The sequence below is a fragment of the Ammospiza caudacuta genome, chromosome 2 (genome assembly GCF_027887145.1).
Source record: "Ammospiza caudacuta isolate bAmmCau1 chromosome 2, bAmmCau1.pri, whole genome shotgun sequence".
Lineage (NCBI taxonomy): Eukaryota > Metazoa > Chordata > Aves > Passeriformes > Passerellidae > Ammospiza > Ammospiza caudacuta.
In genome coordinates this window covers 56875056-56894874 of record NC_080594.1, presented here as the reverse complement: position 1 = coordinate 56894874, position 19819 = coordinate 56875056, and the positions used below count along the sequence as shown (strand labels likewise).

At 41.6% G+C, this 19819-nt stretch overlaps 2 protein-coding genes across 4 annotated transcripts in view; one reads left to right on the top strand and one right to left on the bottom strand.

Annotated features, from left to right (window-relative positions):
* Positions 1-13043, top strand: part of LOC131570427 (phosphatidylinositol 3,4,5-trisphosphate 3-phosphatase TPTE2-like) — a 27285-nt gene extending 14242 nt beyond the window's left edge. For both annotated transcript variants that reach the window (XM_058822791.1, XM_058822795.1), the window contains exons 14-19: positions 905-985; positions 1967-2072; positions 2714-2811; positions 3187-3282; positions 3741-3811; positions 5042-13043. In XM_058822791.1, coding sequence (XP_058678774.1) covers positions 905-985; positions 1967-2072; positions 2714-2811; positions 3187-3282; positions 3741-3811; positions 5042-5144 — 555 coding nt within the window. In that variant the 3' untranslated portion in view covers positions 5145-13043. The remainder of the gene's footprint in view (positions 1-904; positions 986-1966; positions 2073-2713; positions 2812-3186; positions 3283-3740; positions 3812-5041) is intronic.
* On the bottom strand, positions 7008-19819 carry SLC25A15 (solute carrier family 25 member 15). Of its 2 annotated transcripts, XM_058822804.1 has the most exons (8): positions 19781-19819; positions 19134-19236; positions 17300-17427; positions 14152-14410; positions 11765-11902; positions 11265-11434; positions 10114-10272; positions 7008-9327 (listed from the first exon to the last, which is right to left on the bottom strand). In XM_058822804.1, exons 3-8 carry the CDS (start codon positions 17352-17354, stop codon positions 9203-9205), a joined length of 906 nt encoding a protein of 301 aa, XP_058678787.1. In that variant the 5' UTR covers positions 17355-17427; positions 19134-19236; positions 19781-19819; the 3' UTR covers positions 7008-9202. The 2 variants fall into 2 exon arrangements, with proteins under 2 accessions (XP_058678787.1, XP_058678788.1); XM_058822805.1 differs by lacking the exon at positions 19781-19819 and having other exon boundaries at positions 19134-19291.

Below are 19819 nucleotides of genomic sequence, written 5' to 3'. Positions count from 1 at the left end.
TTCAAAATGTCCTCTTAGGATTTACTGAATTGGTGAAATACACTAATAACATGCAAAAATTCTATACTAGAAAAAGAATTCTCTGAAAAGTCTGGTTTTAAAAAAGTTTATGAAAGTCTTGCTACAGTGTAAATTCTGATGGAGACTATTTGTGATCTGAAAGGAGTGAGAAAATAGCATTTAACAGGTCACCACCTTGAAGGGGTTTTTTTTTGAGGAATAAGGTGTCTAGGGTATTGAGCAACATCTTAAGCTGTAGGTGACTTCTGAGCAAACTCTCCCAAAGATAGTATCACTAGTTTTAAGTGGTTTTAAGAATTTTTTTTTCCTAGTCTCCCTCCAAGTAGTTTGAGGCATCAAGAATTGTCTTGTTTTGACAGCCAGCATTACAAAAGGAAGCTCTTCTAGGAAAAGGGAGAAAGATCAAGTCCCAGCCAGGACAGGTGCTGATGCTGCTTTAGTATCCCAGGTCTGATATATCAGCTGGAGGCTGGGGATGCAGAAGGCCCAGGACACTCAAGGTAGTCTGGGCAGACTGTATATCCATTTAATCACTTGTTTTCCTCTGAGTTTGCTTTGTGAAGATATGAGCTAGTGTTCAGCTTGGTCTGCCACAGACCACTTGAGAAATATAAATGGTTCTAAAGCAATTGCTTGAAAGTTTTGTATTGCTCTCCTTCACTCTTTCATGAATGACAGATTTATGTGTCTGACCTCCTAATTAGTACCTTCTTCTTGGAGTTAAAAGTCTCCTTTAGAAGGTACCAAAATAATGATTGCATATTTCCACTTGCATTCCTTTACTGGACTTTAGTAGTGTAGTTCCAGTTTAATATCTGCTTCTCAAGAAGGAGAATGGTGGTGGGATGGATAGTTTAACCCTTGAAATTATTATTCTGTGTAGGAAAGTTTGGACTACTTTGGGGAGAGGAGAACTGATAGAAGCACAAGTACCAAGTTTCAAGGTGTTGAAACACCCTCACAGGTAAGCTCATGCAGGTTCAGGGAAGTAGTCAAACCAATACTAACCTTGTGAGTGCTTATGCTGCCCTAACTCCTCTGCCTTGTTTCAGAGATGTAGGTTCCTATTACCTGCTTAACTCCTGAACTTTCTGTACTCTTTCTTTGAGAGTTGGAATGTGAACAGCTGACAGGGTTGCCCTGTTTGGTAGCTTTCACTGTCTTTCCCCTTCCCCTTTCTCTGATCTGAAGTATAGTATCTAGGATAACAACAGAATGCTTGAGATTGGGCAAGCTTTCTGTCCAGCCCTACTGTTCAAGCAGGGTGACCTGGACAGTTGTGTCTGGTCAGGTCCAGAATATGTGCACAGATGCAGATTCCACAGCATGTCTGGGCACCCTCACAGGAGTGGGACTCTGTGAGGCGATTGGACTGCTAACAAGGATGCACAGAAGCTGTGATGGGCCTGGGATGGGGCCCTGGCACTGATTTGGCTTGTGTGGAGAAATGCATCTTCTGCAGACTGCATTCACTGGGAAATACTACACAAGTTTTTGCCTCAGGCCTCATTTTTGCACATCTTGATTTACTGTTCTGCGTGATGCAGAGTTGGGAAGTGAATATTGTGATGGGTACTTAAAATTGCTGGTATAAAATAGAAGTATAGCTGTCCTTCAATAAAATGAAAATTTCTAGTATGTTTAAACATTTGGCCTCGTAAGGCTACTGTATAAAATATCCTCACTTCTTGCTGAACTAAAAAGTACAGAATTCCTCTTAAAACATGAAATTTAAATGCTGTTTAAAAAGGTAGATGTTGAATTTGTCTAGAAGATTGTTTCTGCAGGGAAAGGGAAGGAGAGTAATTGTCTTTCTTCTTAGCTTTGGACTTTGAAGAGCTAAAAACTTGGTGTAAAAGAAGCTATTTAAATCCTACTTCCACCTAGAATTAATCCATGGTGGGTACAGAAACTGCATAATGTGTCTGGGTTTTTTGCATTACAGAGTAGGTATGTTGGGTATTATGAGATCCTGAAAAACAAGTATAACTTGGAACTCCCACCAGAGAGACAACTCAAAATAAAAAACATCAAAATCCACACTATACATGGTAAGAACTCTTGTATTTGGGCATTGCTCTATCTGGTAATGGTTTCCTATTACAGGCAGCTGATAACTGTCTCTCTTGCTAAGCCCATGATCGGAATGTAGACTTAGTGGGATTTGAGAATTTAAATGACACAGAACACAATGAAGAGTATTTTGTAGTCAGTTGCTCTGTGTTATGTCACTTTCTAGATGTCCGACCCAATGATGGCTTACATACAACCTGCCCTCTTTTGGAAGGGGAATCACTTTTTCAGTGAGACTAACTCTTGGTGTGGAACTGGATCCACTAATGTTTCTGAGCTTTAGATACATGCCTGCTACAGTGCATGTGTGCTGATAATCTTGATCAAAGGCTGGAAGTTCATCACTCCTTGTTCCAGGGGTGTTCAAATTGCTGTTATTGTTCAGTAAATGGAACTAGATTTTACATTAGCCTGTTCCCCTAGTGGGAGGAACTTCAAAATGTAAATTTTCAGCCACTGAATCCTTTCGCTTACCTTTAGCCTTTGAATTCTCTAGAGTCTTGAGCCAGGCATTCTGGAAAGAATGCAGTTTTGAATGGGATTGCACTTGGTTTTCATGACTACTTATGCTTCCAGCTGATGTCTGTGCCTCTGGTATAATGCAAGACTTTGTTCCTAGGAGTTGGGAAAGGCAATGGAACTGATATGAAGGTGCAGATAATAACAAGGAAGAGAATTGTACTACAATGTGTATGTGGCAATCAAAACAACTGCAGGGTGAGTACTATGAAGATGCACAAGTTGAGTCACAGAAGCTAAAAGCTGATTTCTAGGTTACAAATGTCTTAGTTTTGTCCAATATTAAATTTCTACCTAGTCTAACTAAATGGATGATGTAAATTCCAAGAGGACAAAAAAAGCTAAACTTTGCCAAATCTCAGGAAATGTAGTGGTGAGATAGTGAAAGATTTCCCTGGGAGTCCTTTAAATACAAATAGTTCACTCTGTCCTGAGCAGCTTAAGCTGCTGTCTGTTATTCTAGCACTGCTGTTGTATTGTGTACCATGAATGAATGTTAGGTCTTGTCATGAATTGGTCCCTTGTCTTGCTGCAGAAACTTTCATAAAATAAATTCTTTATTCTGTTATCCAGCTTTTCTTTGATTCTGAAAGTGACACTGTAGTCATTGGCTTGGAAGACTGCCCTGTTCTAAGTGGTGATGTGAAAGTCAGATTTGAATGCAATTCTGTAAGTACACCAGTGTGAAGACCTTCAGTTGGGTATGGGGAGAGGCTGCAGTGCAAGCTGCAGTGGGTCCTGCCTGGCTGGGCAGCAGGGGCAGAATCTGTTCCTTCCCAGTGACTCCTGCTGTGTGTCACTGTGCAATGAGGGGTGCAGCAAGTGCTGTAATATCAGCCTAGGCAAGCAGGGGAAGCACCTGGCTGCTCAAACAGCAATCCAACCAAGGCATTTTAGTTGGGTACCTGCTGCTCCTGACCAGGGGAGTCCCACCTCATTGTATTAAATGACTTGGTACTGAAATAATTGCAGAGAAAATAGTGATCTGTGTATGATATGGGGCTCTTCAAGTGTACTGATTCTGACACTGTAGCTTTTTAAACCAAATTAGTGAAGAGGGTACCCTTGCTCTACAAACCAAAGTTCTGTTGTGTAACACAGTCCTTAAACAAGGTGTTTGTGTTTAGGCTCTTCCAAAAGGCTATGATGGCTGCCCATTCTTTTTCTGGTTCAACACTTCCTTTATTGAAAATAACAGGTAAGGATATTAGTGAATGCCTTCAGATCCTAACTTCTGGTGTCTTATAGAGCTGAAAGATCATAAACATAGTACTGAAAGCTAAGATAGTTCAGCCCTGATCAGCCAGCTAACTTTCATGTGAGTACTGGTCTTTGATCCTCAGCTGTAACTTGTGAGCTGGCAGTTGCTCATGCTGTGACAAATATTTTAAACATATGGGAGCTTTTTATCTTAACTTAAACCACTGGATTATTTCCTTGGTGCTTTCTAACCATTTTTAATGAATTTGAATTAAAAAATGTAACGCTAACTATTCAAATCTGCCATCCTCTATAGATAGTATGGTTGCCTGAGAAGCAGGAACTCAGTAGCTTAGCAGGGAGATATTAAGACCACAGTTAGAGGTACTGATGCTTGGAATCACAAAGAAAGGCCTTCTTATGGCTTCTCATGCTCTTGATAAAGTTAGAAATTACTGTGATTTTGCTTGCAGAGACTGGAACTCCTGGAGAAGCTCCAGCTGGTGAAAGTTGGGGCTTCTTTGCCTTGCTTTGGGAGTGATGTAGAAATGCAAAGACAAGAGAGCCTTATCTTTGGTCTGCCTTGCTTGACAGATTTAGGTAGAGGAAAAGTGAACTTGGCATGGGAGATATAATTACTGTGTTCTCCATGAGTGGAATAGAAAGAAGACAGTTTTTACTTAACTGATCCTGTTAGAGCCTGAGGAGAGGTAGCCATGAGTCTCTTTGTAACACTCAGCCAGCAATGCACCTTGCAGTCTCAATGCAGACCAATTAAACCAAACCAGTGCCAGGAAAAATGTGTGCCAGCTGTCTGATGGCCCTGCAATGTTGCCATCTTGAGGGTTTTGCTGAAGAACTATGGAGGATGCCCTACTAGGCTGAGTGCTGAATCAAATCCTTGCCTTTAGGAAGGCTGGTTATTAAATTCCTGGCACTTGCATCATATCAGGAGGCCTTGAGCTGAATGCAGTAATAATTTCTCTCTGTCTTGCACTGTGGGGCTCTGGGAGGGTGCTGGGGAGCCAATCCACAAACCCATCAGGTTGCCTTTGTTTCCTAGATGACTTCAGATGCAAAACACTGTGCAGGCATGGCTGATTTCTGTTTAAATTCAAGGTCTGGGGCTGGATTTAATAGTCTAGGGCTGACTAGAAGATTTTTCAGCTGGCTGAAAGGAAAAGCATGTCTTAGGCTGTAAGATATGCTACTGAATTTTGTCTTTCAGACTCTACCTTTCCAGGAATGAACTGGATAACCCTCACAAGTCTAAAACATGGAAAATCTATAGTGAGACATTTGCTGTGGAGGTGAACTTTATTGATGCATAAGGGAAATCTGAAAGAAGGAAAACATGTAAAATTCATCTCTTTCCTGGAGAATGTCTTGCTGTTTCAGTATAAAGTGAAGCAGTGTCGCTTGGATGTATCTACACAGAAACACACTAAGTACAACTTCTCAAATAAAGCTACATGAAGTTCTGTTGCATGGGGCCAAAACACTCTGAAGAGTTACTTAATGTCAGTTGACTGTCACATCATGGGCTGTTGGATTCCTGGAGCTTAGATATCTCTGCATACAGCTAATTCTTGTTAGAATAATCAAAAACAATTACTTGTCTTTAAGCATAAGCATTACCATGATAGTTGAAGACCAGCAGTTTGCATGAGACTGGAAAAACCTGACATGATTCCCTCAGCATTGGGGTTTTCCACAAATCAGTAGAATATGGGAATTTTGAAGGAGAAATATTAATCTCCCTCTGTTGGATTGTTGCATCTTAAGCAGAAGCCTTGGTATTGAACTGCTCTTCATCAGTAATCAGTGATGTAGTGCTTTGAGCAACACCTGGCCTGGGAGCTGCCTGTGGAGGCTGGAGACTGCACAGCTGCTTTTCTACTGCTGTACCTCCCCAGAAAGGGCTGCAATGGCCACTTGCCCTAAGGCTTAAGACTGGCTCTCATCAGCTCCTGAGCATTCCAGCTGCCTGGGATCAGTTAGTGTGGTTGCCTTAATGCCTGCATATGAAGGGTTTGATCTGTGCATCTGCTCATTTGAGCAAATAGTGCAAATGCTCACTGGCTCCTCTTGAGTTGTACTAAGACCTGTAGTGCACAAACTTCCAGGATGCTTATTCTACTTCCAGCTATTTTCAGCAGTGCAGCTCTTCTGTGGAGACTGTATCTTCATTTGTGTGAAATGTGTTCAGGTGTTAGCTTCTTGGTTCTGCTGCTTCATTAGTCTTTTTGTTCCTGGGAACCAAAAAGTGGAAGGGAAATGACATAGCTTTCCAGTTAATGAAATGAGCAGAGGTCACATACCTCCCTGTGCTCACTTGAAGGTAGTTATGTACTATGAAGGATATCATGTGTGGGCTCAACTTCTGCTATTGCTATGTATTACCTCAGTGTATACATGAATGTGCCTATGGGCTAAAAAGGATGCACTTCATTGCAGCTCCAAGCCAAGTTCATTTTGGCTTAGCTCAGGCAATTGGATATCTGTCCACTGTCTGAGGATGCCCTCTGATACAGTTGGCAGGGCACCTAAGGTGACCCATTTTCCTGCTTAGGGACTAAGCCAGTTTGCTCAGATAGCAGCAGCAGAGGCTGTAGCAGCAAGTCAGATTTTCCTAGTTGAAGCACATGCAGTTAAGTAAAAACTAATGTAAAAGCAGCAATGAGGAACAAAATAGCTCAAAATACTATATTTCTCTTGAGAAATCCAGGCACCACTGCTCAGAAAAAGGTAACAATAGGCCCTGCCTCCCTGCTGCACTGACCTTCACAGGGTAGTGGATATTTGTCCCTTATATTTGTGGAATTTAGGTGACCTATGCTGGACTCCTGGCATTCTTCTGACAGAGAACCTTACAGCCTGTATCACGATAATCTAGCAACTTGAAATTTGAGGTGAACATTAATACTACAACTGACTTTGGTACTAACAAAGCAACAGGCCAGGTGCTGAACTATGGGTTTCATTTTCCATAGATGTAAAATCAGCAGGTTTTTTACAGCACCTTACTCTAGCTGCCCCCTTTCCTCTGTTTTGAGGGCTTTATATGTTCATTGATTGTATAAAGTCTTTTTCTTTCATTCCAGAAAGGTGGTGATGCTGAATTCAACCTTTTTGTTTCTCAGCTAGATGAGCTTATTACATAGCATAAACAATCATCAAGTACTCAGTTAATCAAATGAAACTTTATTTCTGTGAATTCTTATACCAACATCATGAAGTTTTTAGCTGAACAACTGATACACATGTACAGCTTAAGCAGCTCTGAATGGAAAATTACTGCTTACATCAACTTCAGAAGGTAAACTCTCAAAAATGCCACCAGCTTCTTGCTGTAGGTTGTTTTAAATACCCTGCTTCTCTTGAAGCTTCAATTTTTGTATTAAAAACTGCCACCATGAGCTTTAAAAAATGAAAGCAAAGACAAATCTAAGAAATAGATTGAAGTATTTCACTGAGGTGGAGTCTGTCCTCACCTTTTCATAACTATTAGAAATATGTACAAATATACTATTTATCTTAGCTAGACAACTTTGAAAAGAAGGGGAAGTCTAACAACTCTTAAAGCCTCATCCTCCTGCCTGAATCATTTAAACATTTGGTATAAATTCCTTTTAAAGTACTGGCAATTCAGAGTAGTGCTGCCCCTGTTGCACCAGTCAGTCAGGCTGTATTGGTGCAATAGACACTGAAGAATCTTCAGTCATGCCCTGCTTTAACTGCCTTTTCTCATGGTATACGAAAGGGAGATGAATTGTTCTTTCTGCACTTGGAGGCTGGAGGAGCAAGATTTTGTGGAACTGGAGCAACCACCTTCCATCAAAGAGGCTGTAATGATGCAAGGAATGAGCCAGTTTAAATGCACCCTGGCTCCACTGCAAGAGGCAGCAGGTATTGACAGGATTTCATCTATGCCTAAAGCTTGTTTCTATTTCTGGGATCTGAAAGGGAAACTGTAACATGCAAAACTAGGTTGTTCCAGCTCTGTCTCTGACAAATGTGGTTGCTGTGACAAGCTGCTAATCTCCATGTAGCTGTGATGATGTCAGTGAGTTAAAGGGCTCTGTCTGTGCCCCCCACTGCTCCCACACTGGTGGGCTGCAGTTAGAGCACCCAGGCAACATCTCTGTACAACTCAGGACAAGTTTGTGCTGTTCTAAGACCTGCATGACTTATTCCAGGATAAGGCAGTAGCTGCTTATTACAAAGCAGAACATGCTTGTAGGAAGAGCATTCCACTTGAAGAACAAAAGGGGCATCTGGAAAGAGGTGTCACTGCCTCATTTTGGGTAGTACTGACTAACTGTATGTTTAATCAAATAACATGACCAAGCAGGCTGTGCCCTCCAGGCCTGAAGGCAATACAAGCTATCCAATCATATGAGCTCTTTCCACTCAGCTGAAGAGGCACAGCCAGTGGCAAGACTCCAGCCCCAGTAACACTGCTATGTCAGAGACCATGGTGTCAGTTAACAACTCATTTCTGGCTTTCTGTTCCTCTTCAGCTTCCTGTCCTTCCAGCATGTGGCCTTATTTATGCCAAGGTGATCTAAATGGGAGCCTGCACAAAGTTACAATTCCATACTCAGAGGCAGCAGCTATTTTCAGCAGTGTCCCTTACATTAAGTGGTGCTTAGCACACTCCAGCACTTCTTGAAAGGATTTAGGCAACAATGCAATGCAGTATAGCCTCCTTAATGTTGTTACTGTGCTTCTTTTATCAAAAATGTAGGCATATCTTGGGCTCTAAGTCTCATATAAGGTAACGGGTGAATGTTTCCTACTTTTATAAACCCATTCACTAGAACAGAGTATGTAAGTCAGACACCCTCTTCCATGACCTTAGCAAGTCACAGAGCAGCAGGGAGCCAGAGCAGAACAGGGATGTAGCTGGAAAATGAAAGGTCTCCCTGGGTGTGGGGTATGTCCAAGTCATCTATACTCAACAAGATTAGACAAGAACTGATGTTATTTTGAGTCAGACATCAGCAGCAGCTGCAAAAGGTCACAATTGCAGCACAGTTGATGTAGACAACTCAGAACCTACTCTTGCATGTTACATTAAACCCCACAGGTCAATGTAAATATTTTTAGCACCAGTACAGGTCAGGAAAGACATTTATGACATGCAGTGTACCTTGTGCAGAATCTGTAAGAGGGAGATAGTTCTGCTTGTGCAATTCAAGCAACATATACACACCTCCATAAAATCACCTGATTTTAAAAGATTACAAATCTTAAACTGGAGTTGAGTTCCTAAAATTAGGTTGCTGATTTGGTTCTGCTCAGACCATCATGTGATCTATGTGTTTTTCATCATTTATTTAAATGACCCTTGAACAATCTTTTGTTCTTCATCTGCCAGGCAGTATCAGTAAGAATCTATTTGTTTCATCAGAAGTTTCCTGCTGTACTCGTAGGCAAGGAACAGCGCCCCGTTGGCCACAAATGCACGGATCATAGTTGGTGTTAGTCCAGAATACAAGGCAAGCACACCTAGAAATGAAACCAGAGCAGTTAGCCATTTATTGAAGTGGCTGTCTGCATCAACCTCTCTGCTCTTACCTGTGAAGGGTACTGAAGCAATGTTTCTGCTTAGAGGAGCATGAACACAGAGAGCTGAACTCACTGCTGTAGCTACTGATTGCAGTGGTACTGGATATTGATATGGGAGTATCTAATGTTGTAACAGGAGTTTAGCCATGTAAGGGCTTATGCTAGATGCTTATTTCAGGTATGACAAGTTCTTGGCCAGCTGAGATAACGTGACAGTGGTTTTACCACAGCTGGCAAGGGGGCAGCAAGACTATGTTAGAGCTGTGCCCTAGGTCAGACTCCAGTTCTGATGAGTATCCTACCTAGCAATGGGGCCAGGATTCATGTCTGCTGCCATGTATATTCTCTCATGTATATTCACTCTCTTCCAAAGTGCCTGACACAGGCCTTTTCCAGAGAGGAAATGCTGAGGTAGATGCCTCAAGTTGCCAGGCTGGATAGGGCTGTTTGATAAATCAATCCTCAACCATATATTAACTTCTAGAGGTGAAGAAAACTTCTGCATGGAACTTACCTAGTCCCTTCAGTTTTCATGTATAGATTTAGTCACAAGTAATAGAGCCCATTTCTTTATCTGCTTTTAATGCATAGTAAGCTTCTGTTAGGTTTAAGTGAATCATCTCCTGAACCAAGAGGCAGGGAAGATGAAGTAGGTCTCAGTTTCTAGATTCCAAGTTTTCCATACTACATGAGGTAGATATTCAGTTGGTCGGCTTGGATACTCACCCTCAGTTCTCACAAGAGTTACAAATGTTCCCATAAAGCCTGCCTGTTTTCCAGCCATTGAAAGAACCTGAATTCTAGATTTGACACAGTCCACAGGATACACAGCAATCCACAGACAGCTGCCTCCAAAACCTCCACTTAGTAACAAAGGGATGGGACCTAAAAGTTAAGAGATACATTTTTATACACCACAATATTCACTAACACAAATTTAATATTATTTCATCTACAGGATTCAAAGGGAACAGAGGAAGCTGCTTATGACAAAAGAGCAGTTGCTGTTCTCTCATTAACCTTTAAGTCAATTTCAAGACACTGGTAAATTGCAAGTCAACTAGAGACTCAAAGATTATAAAGAGTGCCTCTTAGATTACTGGCAGTGTTAAAAAAAAACTATAACTCAAAATTCAATTTTGATTCTATTAACTAAATTCACTTTTTTAACACTTGTAATCACTTTCCAAGGTTAATTGTGAAATGGTTTAGAGAAACATCATATAGTGTTGCTAATCATATATAGAGAATTTGGTAGAGTTATTTTGTAATCAGTCATTTCTTTCATGATGGACTCTGATTTTGTATTTCTGATCAGATGTTTGTAAACATTTTGTTACATGTCCAAAATGCACGCAGCTGAAATCCTGACTCCAAGCAAGACTGGTTCAGTTAACAGGAGACAGGCAGTCTTTATTCTGGCATCACCATGGTTTTTTCCCTTCTAATTTTCAATCTCAGTGTTCTCTTACTATCATTGTAACTACATCTAATGGTTAGCATGCAGTTCAGCATATACTTGAATACACTGTTCAAGAGAATGTAGCTAAATGCTTCAAAATCACTCTGAATGGCAGCTGAAATGAAATAGTTCGGAGTTATGTTACACTGTGGGGTCAGATATTTCAGCAGTTTTGTAGTGTTAGTTCACTCTGTTATTTCTCTATTTATTATATATCCTGCTTCATTGGAAAATGGTCACTTCAATAATTTATTACTGTGTATATATAAGATGCAGCCCTCCAAATTTAGTATGCCTCATTTCCTTCATTTGGGTGTATTTTACAACATTATTAGTATATCTTCAGAGAAGATATGCCCCCCTTTATGTCTCCCATGACAGCATGCTAAAACCCACCTGTAAAAAGGCACCATACCTAATTCATCTTTTGATCTCCCAGAGGCAAAGAACGTCCGGCTCAGTTCATACCCTCCAAAGAAGAAGAAATAGCCTGGGACTTCCCGCAGCAAAGTGCTTGACAGGCCACGATAAAATCCAAGGGGACCATCCTTTTGGATAACACTCTTCACTACTGACCAAACTGTACTGAGAGAGGTTGGCCCAGTTAGTGATATTTATTAGCCAGATAATGAGAAGTTACAGACCAATAGGCAACGGCAGCAACAATTAATGGTGAGACCTATTGTGCAAACAATTGAATTAATGTAAGACTTAGAGCAAGATCCTGCTGGGAGCCCTTCACTGGCATCCAGCTTTACTAGCACTAGCACTAGGGTCAGCAGGCTGTGACCCTCCCAGCCACAGCTCTTCTCTGGTTAGCAATGCACTGTAAATGTGACACTGAGCTAATAGAGGATCTGAAGAAATAATGCACAAGGAAAGGTTTCAGGGATACTGAGCTGGGTGTATACTTACTTGTGTCCCTGGATTATCTTTCCTGACAACTGCATTTCATGCATGGCCTGTAGCCGGCACTTCACCAGCTCTGTGGGACAGAGGACAAGGGTGGCAAAGGCAGAGGCAAAGGAGCCTGCAGCAGCATTCTGTAGATCACTGCAAGAAAGAAACTGCAGAAGGTATTTGGGCACTGACCTTCAGTGCAGTGGAGGCACTGCACCAGCAATCAGCTTCCTGCACCTCTACCCTAAATACCATCAAGAAAAACTGGCAGTCTTGGGGGAAAGATTCTTAAGGGCAAAGGGCAGTTACTCAAACTAGAGGGAGGAAAAACCTAGCTCGTTCCATATTCTTATACAACTGAAAGACACCCTTTTGACACCAAAGAGATATGTTGCAACCTCTAACCTTTTAGCTGTACTTCAGTAATTGGAGCAGAGTAAAAGCCAGGAAGGGAAGATTTAATAGCATTTATGAAGATTTCCATAGACTTGTTTTACTGAGAAACTTTTGGTTACTTATTACTTCCCTAAAGATAATAGGAGCAATAATCACCTCATATAGATAGATGTCAGTATTTTCAAATTCACCTTACCAGTATTAAAGGTTTTCAGTGGAGGATGCTAGAAAACTGAAAGCAGGCACAATGGATCAGTGTAATCTTTGTATGGCTGTGCTGCTATGAATACAACCATGTGAATCAGAGACAGCACAAACATAAACCACGCCACCAAACAAGACAGCACTGTCATCTGCAGTGACTCGGTGTTCCAAAACTGGGGCTTATTTTGTGGTAATTTTACACATACCACAGATTCTGGGCTCCTAAACTGCCAGGACTCAAAAGGCTGGTACTTGAAGGCAACGCTGCTTTATGATGCATTTTAAACAGGTGCATTTCTACAGACACTGGTGTTTTGGACAGGAGCTGCATAATAGCATAGAAGTGGCACTTCTCTGGGGAGTCAGCATAGTTGAGACTGATCTCACTGCAGCAGAGAAATTCTTTCCATCCAAGGGAGATACTTGCCTTGTGCCCAGCAGTGTGATATATTTATAGGATCAGAGATTAAAGCTACAACTTTTCACCTTGAAGCATCACAAAACTCAAGTTATGACATGAAGCAAAGCTCATGACATTCAGATATAGCATTAATGAGAACTTTCAAAGTGGAATATATCAGTAACTGCCTACAGAGCAGCAAATGGAATTTAGCACTTCTCTTTTCAATTTGTTGTCTCACTTTAGACTTTATGATGAAATCTATTGGTTGAACTAAGCATATATTAAAAGATAAACAGAATTCAGCATTTCTCTTTTCATTTCTTTTTTTGACTTGTGCATCAGTGATAGGTATTCCTTTAACTGAAAAATGTTTTATAGTTTGTTCTTTTCTGAAGGTGTAACAGTACAGTAACAATGTGTGGGGATGTCCTGGACATCATCAGGACCCTGCTGAAGATCATGTCAATACAATTCTCTCTTGCATGTGCCTCATAAGGTGCCCCCACAATGATCCAGATGAAGAGAATAAGGAAACAACACCAAGGGACAATCTTTCAAGTAAAACTTAAATTCTTTAATGTTTTGTCCTAGAACAACTCTGCAGTCACACTATTTAACCTTGAATCAACAAGGCATTAAAGAGCCATCTTGGGTCTGAAAAGCACCATTACCTGACCAAGGAAATAATTGTCAGATGCCAAAGGTGCTTGCTATTGCTACATACTCACATTCCCATTCCGTATCCAACTCCAAAGACACCAATATACTGTTGCAAAGTTTCATGCACTACCTTCCCTACATCCAGCATGACCATGGTGCCTCAGTCACGTGAGATGATCCCAGGACATCTGCACATCTGCAGTCTACCTCCCAGCATGATCACAAAGACAGTGAAGAAGTGAAACATATTGCTGGTAGGCCTACCTCCTACATTTTAATGGGTAGGAAAAGGTAAGGGGTTTGTAGGGTTAGTAAGCTTTTGAACCTTAAAGAAATACATTTTTTAAAGCAAGACAATATTAGGAAAGTACCCTTCTCCCTTAGTATGCCTCCTTGTAAGAAAAGCCACTACCTCCCCTGAAAATCAGAACAACCTAGATATTAAAGGAATACAAACTTTCTGGTGTTGAAATGCTCCATCCTGTTGGTAAAAATGTTCCAGGTCTTGAATACTGCAGTTAAGCTGTGATCATCTAAACCAGCCAGCTGCAGTGACTGGTTAGTAGACAGCTCTGTGATATTAGACACTATATTGTCACACTAAGGCCTATATTCCAAAATTTACTACACTGTAACTGTCAGAGGAGAGCCTGGGACCTCACTTGCACTGGACAGTAGAGTACTGGCAAATAGCAATTACCTGAAATTTTATAATACAAACCAGATATTTATTACTAACCTGAGCTTTGTTTTTCTGTCTACTCCAACAATTCTTCTCACAATTTGTTGGCAAAATCCATAGCACATGAACAGAACAGAGTTTTCTGCAATGTTGGCTACAAGTGCTGGTGAGGTTCCCTTGTAGAAGCCTCGAAATCCCACTTGCTTATAGGTTTTGACAAAACAGTCAACAAGTCCTTTGTACATGTTGGGGAACGTCTGCATCTTCACCTTTGCAGTGTCAAAGGGCTGGCCAGTCACCACACAGGCTGTCCCACCTAGGCAAGCAGTGGAAGTTAAAAATGGCTGAAGGTTATCACAACTGCAACACCTATGCTGGAGCACCAGTATTAAGAAAATCACACAGAAAGCAAAGATGAATTAATTCCCTGTAGGAAACGACAAGTGCACTGATTTTAGCACAATGGCGTCAATTGTCACTGGTGAATTTAGTTACCTTAAGAAAAAAAATTCAGGCAAAGGAGCAGTAACATCACGATTCTCATTAAATATTTTTTTAATCTCATGAAAAGCAAGCATCTGAATGAATCAGCTCACTTTTACAAACTTGTACTGAATTAGAGATATTGTTCTGCAATCAAGTCACTTGTGTCAATGAGTTAAATAGCATTTTCCTTTGCCCATTAATGCAGTGGTTCAGAATGCAGTGGTCTGATTTTACATTCCAATAACAAAAAAAAAATCTCAACCCTGAAAGATTAGTAATCAAGTGATTCCTCCAGGACAAGAGGAGCACTGCTGAGAGTGCTAAACTGATCATACATAATAAATTGATAACCAAACACTCAGACCCTTTACTTCAAAACTCCAGGTGGCTGTTAAGCACATTTCTTTCCAGAGACTGGAAGTGTCAAGTGTGAGCTGAAAAAGGGCAAAAGGGCAAAGTTTCTCAACACGTTATCTTTTCCAAACTGAACTGCAAGGTCAATACCCTGAAAACTTGTGTGATATTTCCTTCAATGTCGTCAATAACCATTTTGCTCACAGGGCAGTGTTCTTCTGCTGATCTAACTCAGTTCTGTAGTCTGCAGGAAGAGCTGATGTTACACTTTTCCAGTAAGAAACAGTGTGCAGCGATAGCAATCTATTAGAAGCAGATACTTGACAGGAAACACATGAAAGGTGTACCTTATATAGGGTTCATGGTTTTGTTTTGTAGCAAGAGAGAACTTTACTAAAAGAGAAGCTGATCTTTAACCAAAGCACAATTGACATGCACATACCTTAAATTATCTGTAAATACAGATAGGAAAGCAACTGAAACAGAAACAAATTAGTACATCAAAACAAGATTAGTTATTTTTCTTTTAAGTGGGGAGAAGAGTATTTGTTTAGCCAGTGTTATTAGTGGTCCATTTTACTCTTTGCAAACACATTTGTATAACATTGTTCTTGCTTCTCTGCAAAGAGGTACTCCAGGCCTTTGAGAAAACTCAGCATCTAGCTGCCATAAAACCTCCTTCCCAACCAGATCTATCATTAAGACCTTCAGAGCAAATCATGCAAGGAAGCACGAAGAGTTTCCTGCTCTGGAAGGATATCCAAGGAGAAAAGTAACTGGCTCAGACCAGTAACACCCATGTAAGGTTCAAATAAAGAAAACAGAGCTGGGAAGGCTCAGCCAGTGTTATTTGCAGGGAAGTGAGGTAGATATTGTCTACTGGACAAATGCTAGGTTCCTATAATAAAATAATGTTGGAAGATGTCCAGGGAAACCAGGAATGTTCTTGGAAATGTAAAGCTGAAAAATTTGGATTTGACAGAATGGCTGTTCCAAAAAGGCTGTTAATGGAGTTGGCTCAAAAAGCCTAGTAAATGGCAACAATGAATTTTGTAAGCCTTAAGATAAAGACTAAGAGTCCTAGTTATTATCTGAGATATTAAGAAAAAAAATTTTTCCAGCCAGCAGTAAAGAGTCACAAAAAACCCAACCCAACTACAAAATTAAAACAAACCAGAAACCCAAAAAGTCAAATCTGTTTGAACTTTCAGACCAGTGTGGTCCTAATAATGTGGCAGTGGTGGGGAAAAGAGTCCTACTGAATCAAAGCAGGTATTAGAGGTTGCTTGGATCCTAGGTGAAGGACTGTGACCACAGACATCCAAATGACTTCTTTATTCTTTCCCAGAATTTGCTTGCCTCGATATGTCATTACTTATCAGCTAGTCAAGACTGTATCTGGAGAGGAAGGTAAAACCAGGTTATGCATTTTCTGGAAGAACAAGCTGTTTGCTTACTTAATAACATTTTCTAAAGAGTGCAGAGATTGCCACACTGGACTTGTGCTGTTACCCCTTTCTCATTGCACTATTAACCTCCACAGACAAATAACTGCAAATAACTACCATTGAATGCACTTAACACCATTAATACTGCCATATTCACAGCATTAACATTGCCATGAGAGGACTGACTGCAATATTTATTGTATGGGAAAGAAAAAAAGATCACTAACATTGTCTAAACTAGTTACAAAAGTAAATTAGACAAATCTTCCACCTTTTCCATAGAACCACTGTTAGGTTAGAAATGTCAAAAAGACCCCTTTTCCCTGGCAGAGTCCAAAATTGCATCCCTGAGCCACAGACATTACCAACATGGCAATATCAGTGAGAAAGTGCAACCATTTCCACACAACCGGTCCAGCAAAATTTGACAGCACAGAGCAGACTGAAGTGGAAGTCAGTTATGCAAATTCATCATCAGTTCTACTACTGAGCTTCACAGGTTTTAGAGATTCACACCAGGATGTTGTCTGAGCCAGAAACCCTTCAGGCAGCCTTTTGTCCCTTTCACTTAGGGACGGTTCCTGTGACAAAAGCAGCACCTCAATCAACCACACACTGAATTCCTTGCAAAACCCTGCTGATACTCTGACTGATTCATAAACTCATGTAAGCAGCACTTAAACCTCCTTATAGAAAATGATTAGTCTGAGAAAAGTGTTATGTCTTCTTCACTGTGTGGCAGGGGTTTCACCAGGGAGGAGCAATAGTGATACAGTTACAGCACTGGCTGAGGTCACTGCTTCTCCTTATACCCTTAAACCACAGAAGGTAAGGCTTTTTATAGCAACTGCAAACTGCTTTTATATTTGTCAAAGGCATTAAACCTGTCTCAGAAGTTTTGTGCAGTTAAGCATTACCTGCAGCACCTGCTGTGAGGTCAATAGCAGCCTGAACAGCAGAGTTGATCCTCATGCTTCACACTTGTTTATCAATTATTTCAGGGCAAAGTCTCCCGTTTCCTCTTAGGTATGGAGATATTTGTTTCCTGAGGGAAGAGAAAGATGAAACATACAGAGTTTACAATAACTTGACCGGCAAAAGCATTACAGGAATGCCCTCAGATCCACTCTTCCATTTAGAGACAGAAAATGGTTGTGCTCATGAACGAGACTTAGCATTCTTGTATTTTGACTGATTTTACTGCATTGGGCAGATCTCCTGGAGTATCACTGCCTAGCTTCAGCTTACTTGGGCTTTCCAGCTTCTTATCTCCCTGGATCTCTCAAATCAAAGCTAAAGAGTGCATCCAGGGAACAGTGCTGAAGGTTACTTTTATATTGATTATACAGGCATACTCTTCCCTCAGGTGTCTAAGGCTGGAATATTTCATGCTTGTCTCACCTCCTCACCTATAAAGCATCTGCTCTCCTCGTGGTGAAGAACAGCTAAGAAAACTCTACCCATGATGATACACTGGGTGGCTTTCAGAGGAGGAGTAGAAAGGGAATGAACATAAGCATCTTGAATTGTGTCTGGCTGTCATGTTCCTAGTGCAAGTCCCCCCCACAACAGAATATTATAAATAAGAATTACACCTCATCTCTCAGGAAGGCAGCTGGAAAGCAGAAATACAAATGTGACACTTTGAAATAAAACATTCAAATGAATTCAGTTCTCAAGTTTTCATCAAGATACTTTCACTGGGCAGGCAGTTAAAACAAGCTTATTTATCTGGGGTAAAATAACTCAGCCAAAGAGCTCCCACTGTTTCAGAACCGTGCTGCTGTCTGGCAGTGCTGTCAGAAAGCTGTATGAGTCTTAATACCCACACAAATACACATGTGAATTAGTGCCTCACTGGCTTTTAAGCCTGTCTTCAAGCACAGTACATCAGTAAACAGAACAATTTTCACTCCTCTACCTACTGTAATGCTTCTTTTGAAGCCTGTTACCTCCCAAAATGTATTTTGGCATAATTTGAATGGGAAACATAATTCCCAGTAGGCTACCTTGAAAGAATCATAGAAAGATACATTGTATAAATTACATCCTTCATACAAGAAACATAGACACTTGGATACAACCAAGGCTTTCAGAAAGCCTGTATCTAAACAGATTTTTTTATTCTTGAACATTAGAAAAATACACCAGAAGGCCAAATACTGTCACTCAGTGACTTTACCCATCCAATCTGTTACATAAATCTAAGGGAGCTTAAAACAAAATAAAACATGGCTCTTGCAATAAATGGCACTAACACAAGTAATTTCACAATTGTGGCTTCAGATTTGAACTGTTTTGTTACTGACAGCATGGCACACCACTTGTTACTTCAACATGGAGTCTCCAAGGCCAAATTATGCTTGGTTATCCTATATATCTCATTAGTGTTCACACTGCACTCTGAGTTTTGCTCCTTATTTAGGGGAGAAAAAAGCAAATCATCGAGACAGACTTTGAATGAAAGGAATTACTAGAGAGCAACAATTTCCTGTGTTCAGTAAAATGTACACTGCTTTCATCATGCTGAGTGCTTATCGATTTGTGCCAGTCCTCAAAGGGAGCATATGCCAGATCACCCACAGAAAACTTGGCAGCAGAAGGAAAAAAGTATATGCCTATAAAAATATTTATATATTTTAATATTTAAGAGACAAGGAAGTTTAGTCGTCTGATCCATATCAGCCCAGTGCCACTTTCAGAAGATTGAAGTCTTAGTCAAAACTAAATTAGTATTATATCAGTACATACCTTTTTTCCTGTTTGTAATAATACTACTATATTAAAAGCTGAATCTAGGTAGAACGAGGCGGCAACTGCTCTGTGACTTCCAAAGCAAATCCAAACCTCAGACCTGGAAATACAGAAGCATTGGTTAGTGTAACAGGTCCTGCAGAGTCCGGATGTTATTTCAGCCCCAGATGTTTCTCCCTGCCCATGCAGTCCCCAAAGACCGAGATGCACGCAGAGGGCAGCGCTGCTCCTTGCAGGAGCCGCGTGGGCAGGCCGTAGCTGCGCTCCCCAAGGTCACAGCAGGCCGGCCCGGGGCGGCAGCAGCGGCAGGGCAGCAGCGGCAGGGCAGCCGCTGTCACACGTGCTGCCGGCGGCAGGCACACAGCGCCGGCTCCAGCCCTCCTCAGGGGGAAGGCTGAGCACCCCCGCTCCGCCAGCACCGCCCGTTCGGAGCAGGAAGCCCCGGCCTGCGTTCGGCGGAGGCCCGCGCTGGCAAAGCCCGCCCGCCCCCGGCCCGCCGCCTCTCCCGGGCGGCCGCACCGCAGCCGCGGCTTCCCGGGGGCCGCGCATCCCGAGCCCGCCGCGCATCCCGGCCTGTGCGCGGGAACCTCCGGCCGGCCCCACCGCCCCCGCCCCGCCGGCCCCCGCCCGCTGCCCCCGCTCACCGGAGCCGCCGCCGCCCGAGCGGCCCCGTCGCCTGTGCC

Bases quoted from the DNA above. Each gene is read 5' to 3' on its own strand.
- SLC25A15 (XM_058822804.1), bottom strand. From the start codon at position 17,354: ATGAGGATCAACTCTGCTGTTCAGGCTGCTATTGACCTCACAGCAGGT. The intron at 14,411-17,299 runs GTAATGCTTAAC...CTGCTTGCCTAG, and splicing joins CCTCACAGCAGGTGCTGCAG to GTGGGACAGCCTGTGTGGTG. The intron at 11,435-11,764 runs GTAAGTATACAC...AACCTCTCTCAG, and splicing joins AAGATAATCCAGGGACACAA to TACAGTTTGGTCAGTAGTGA.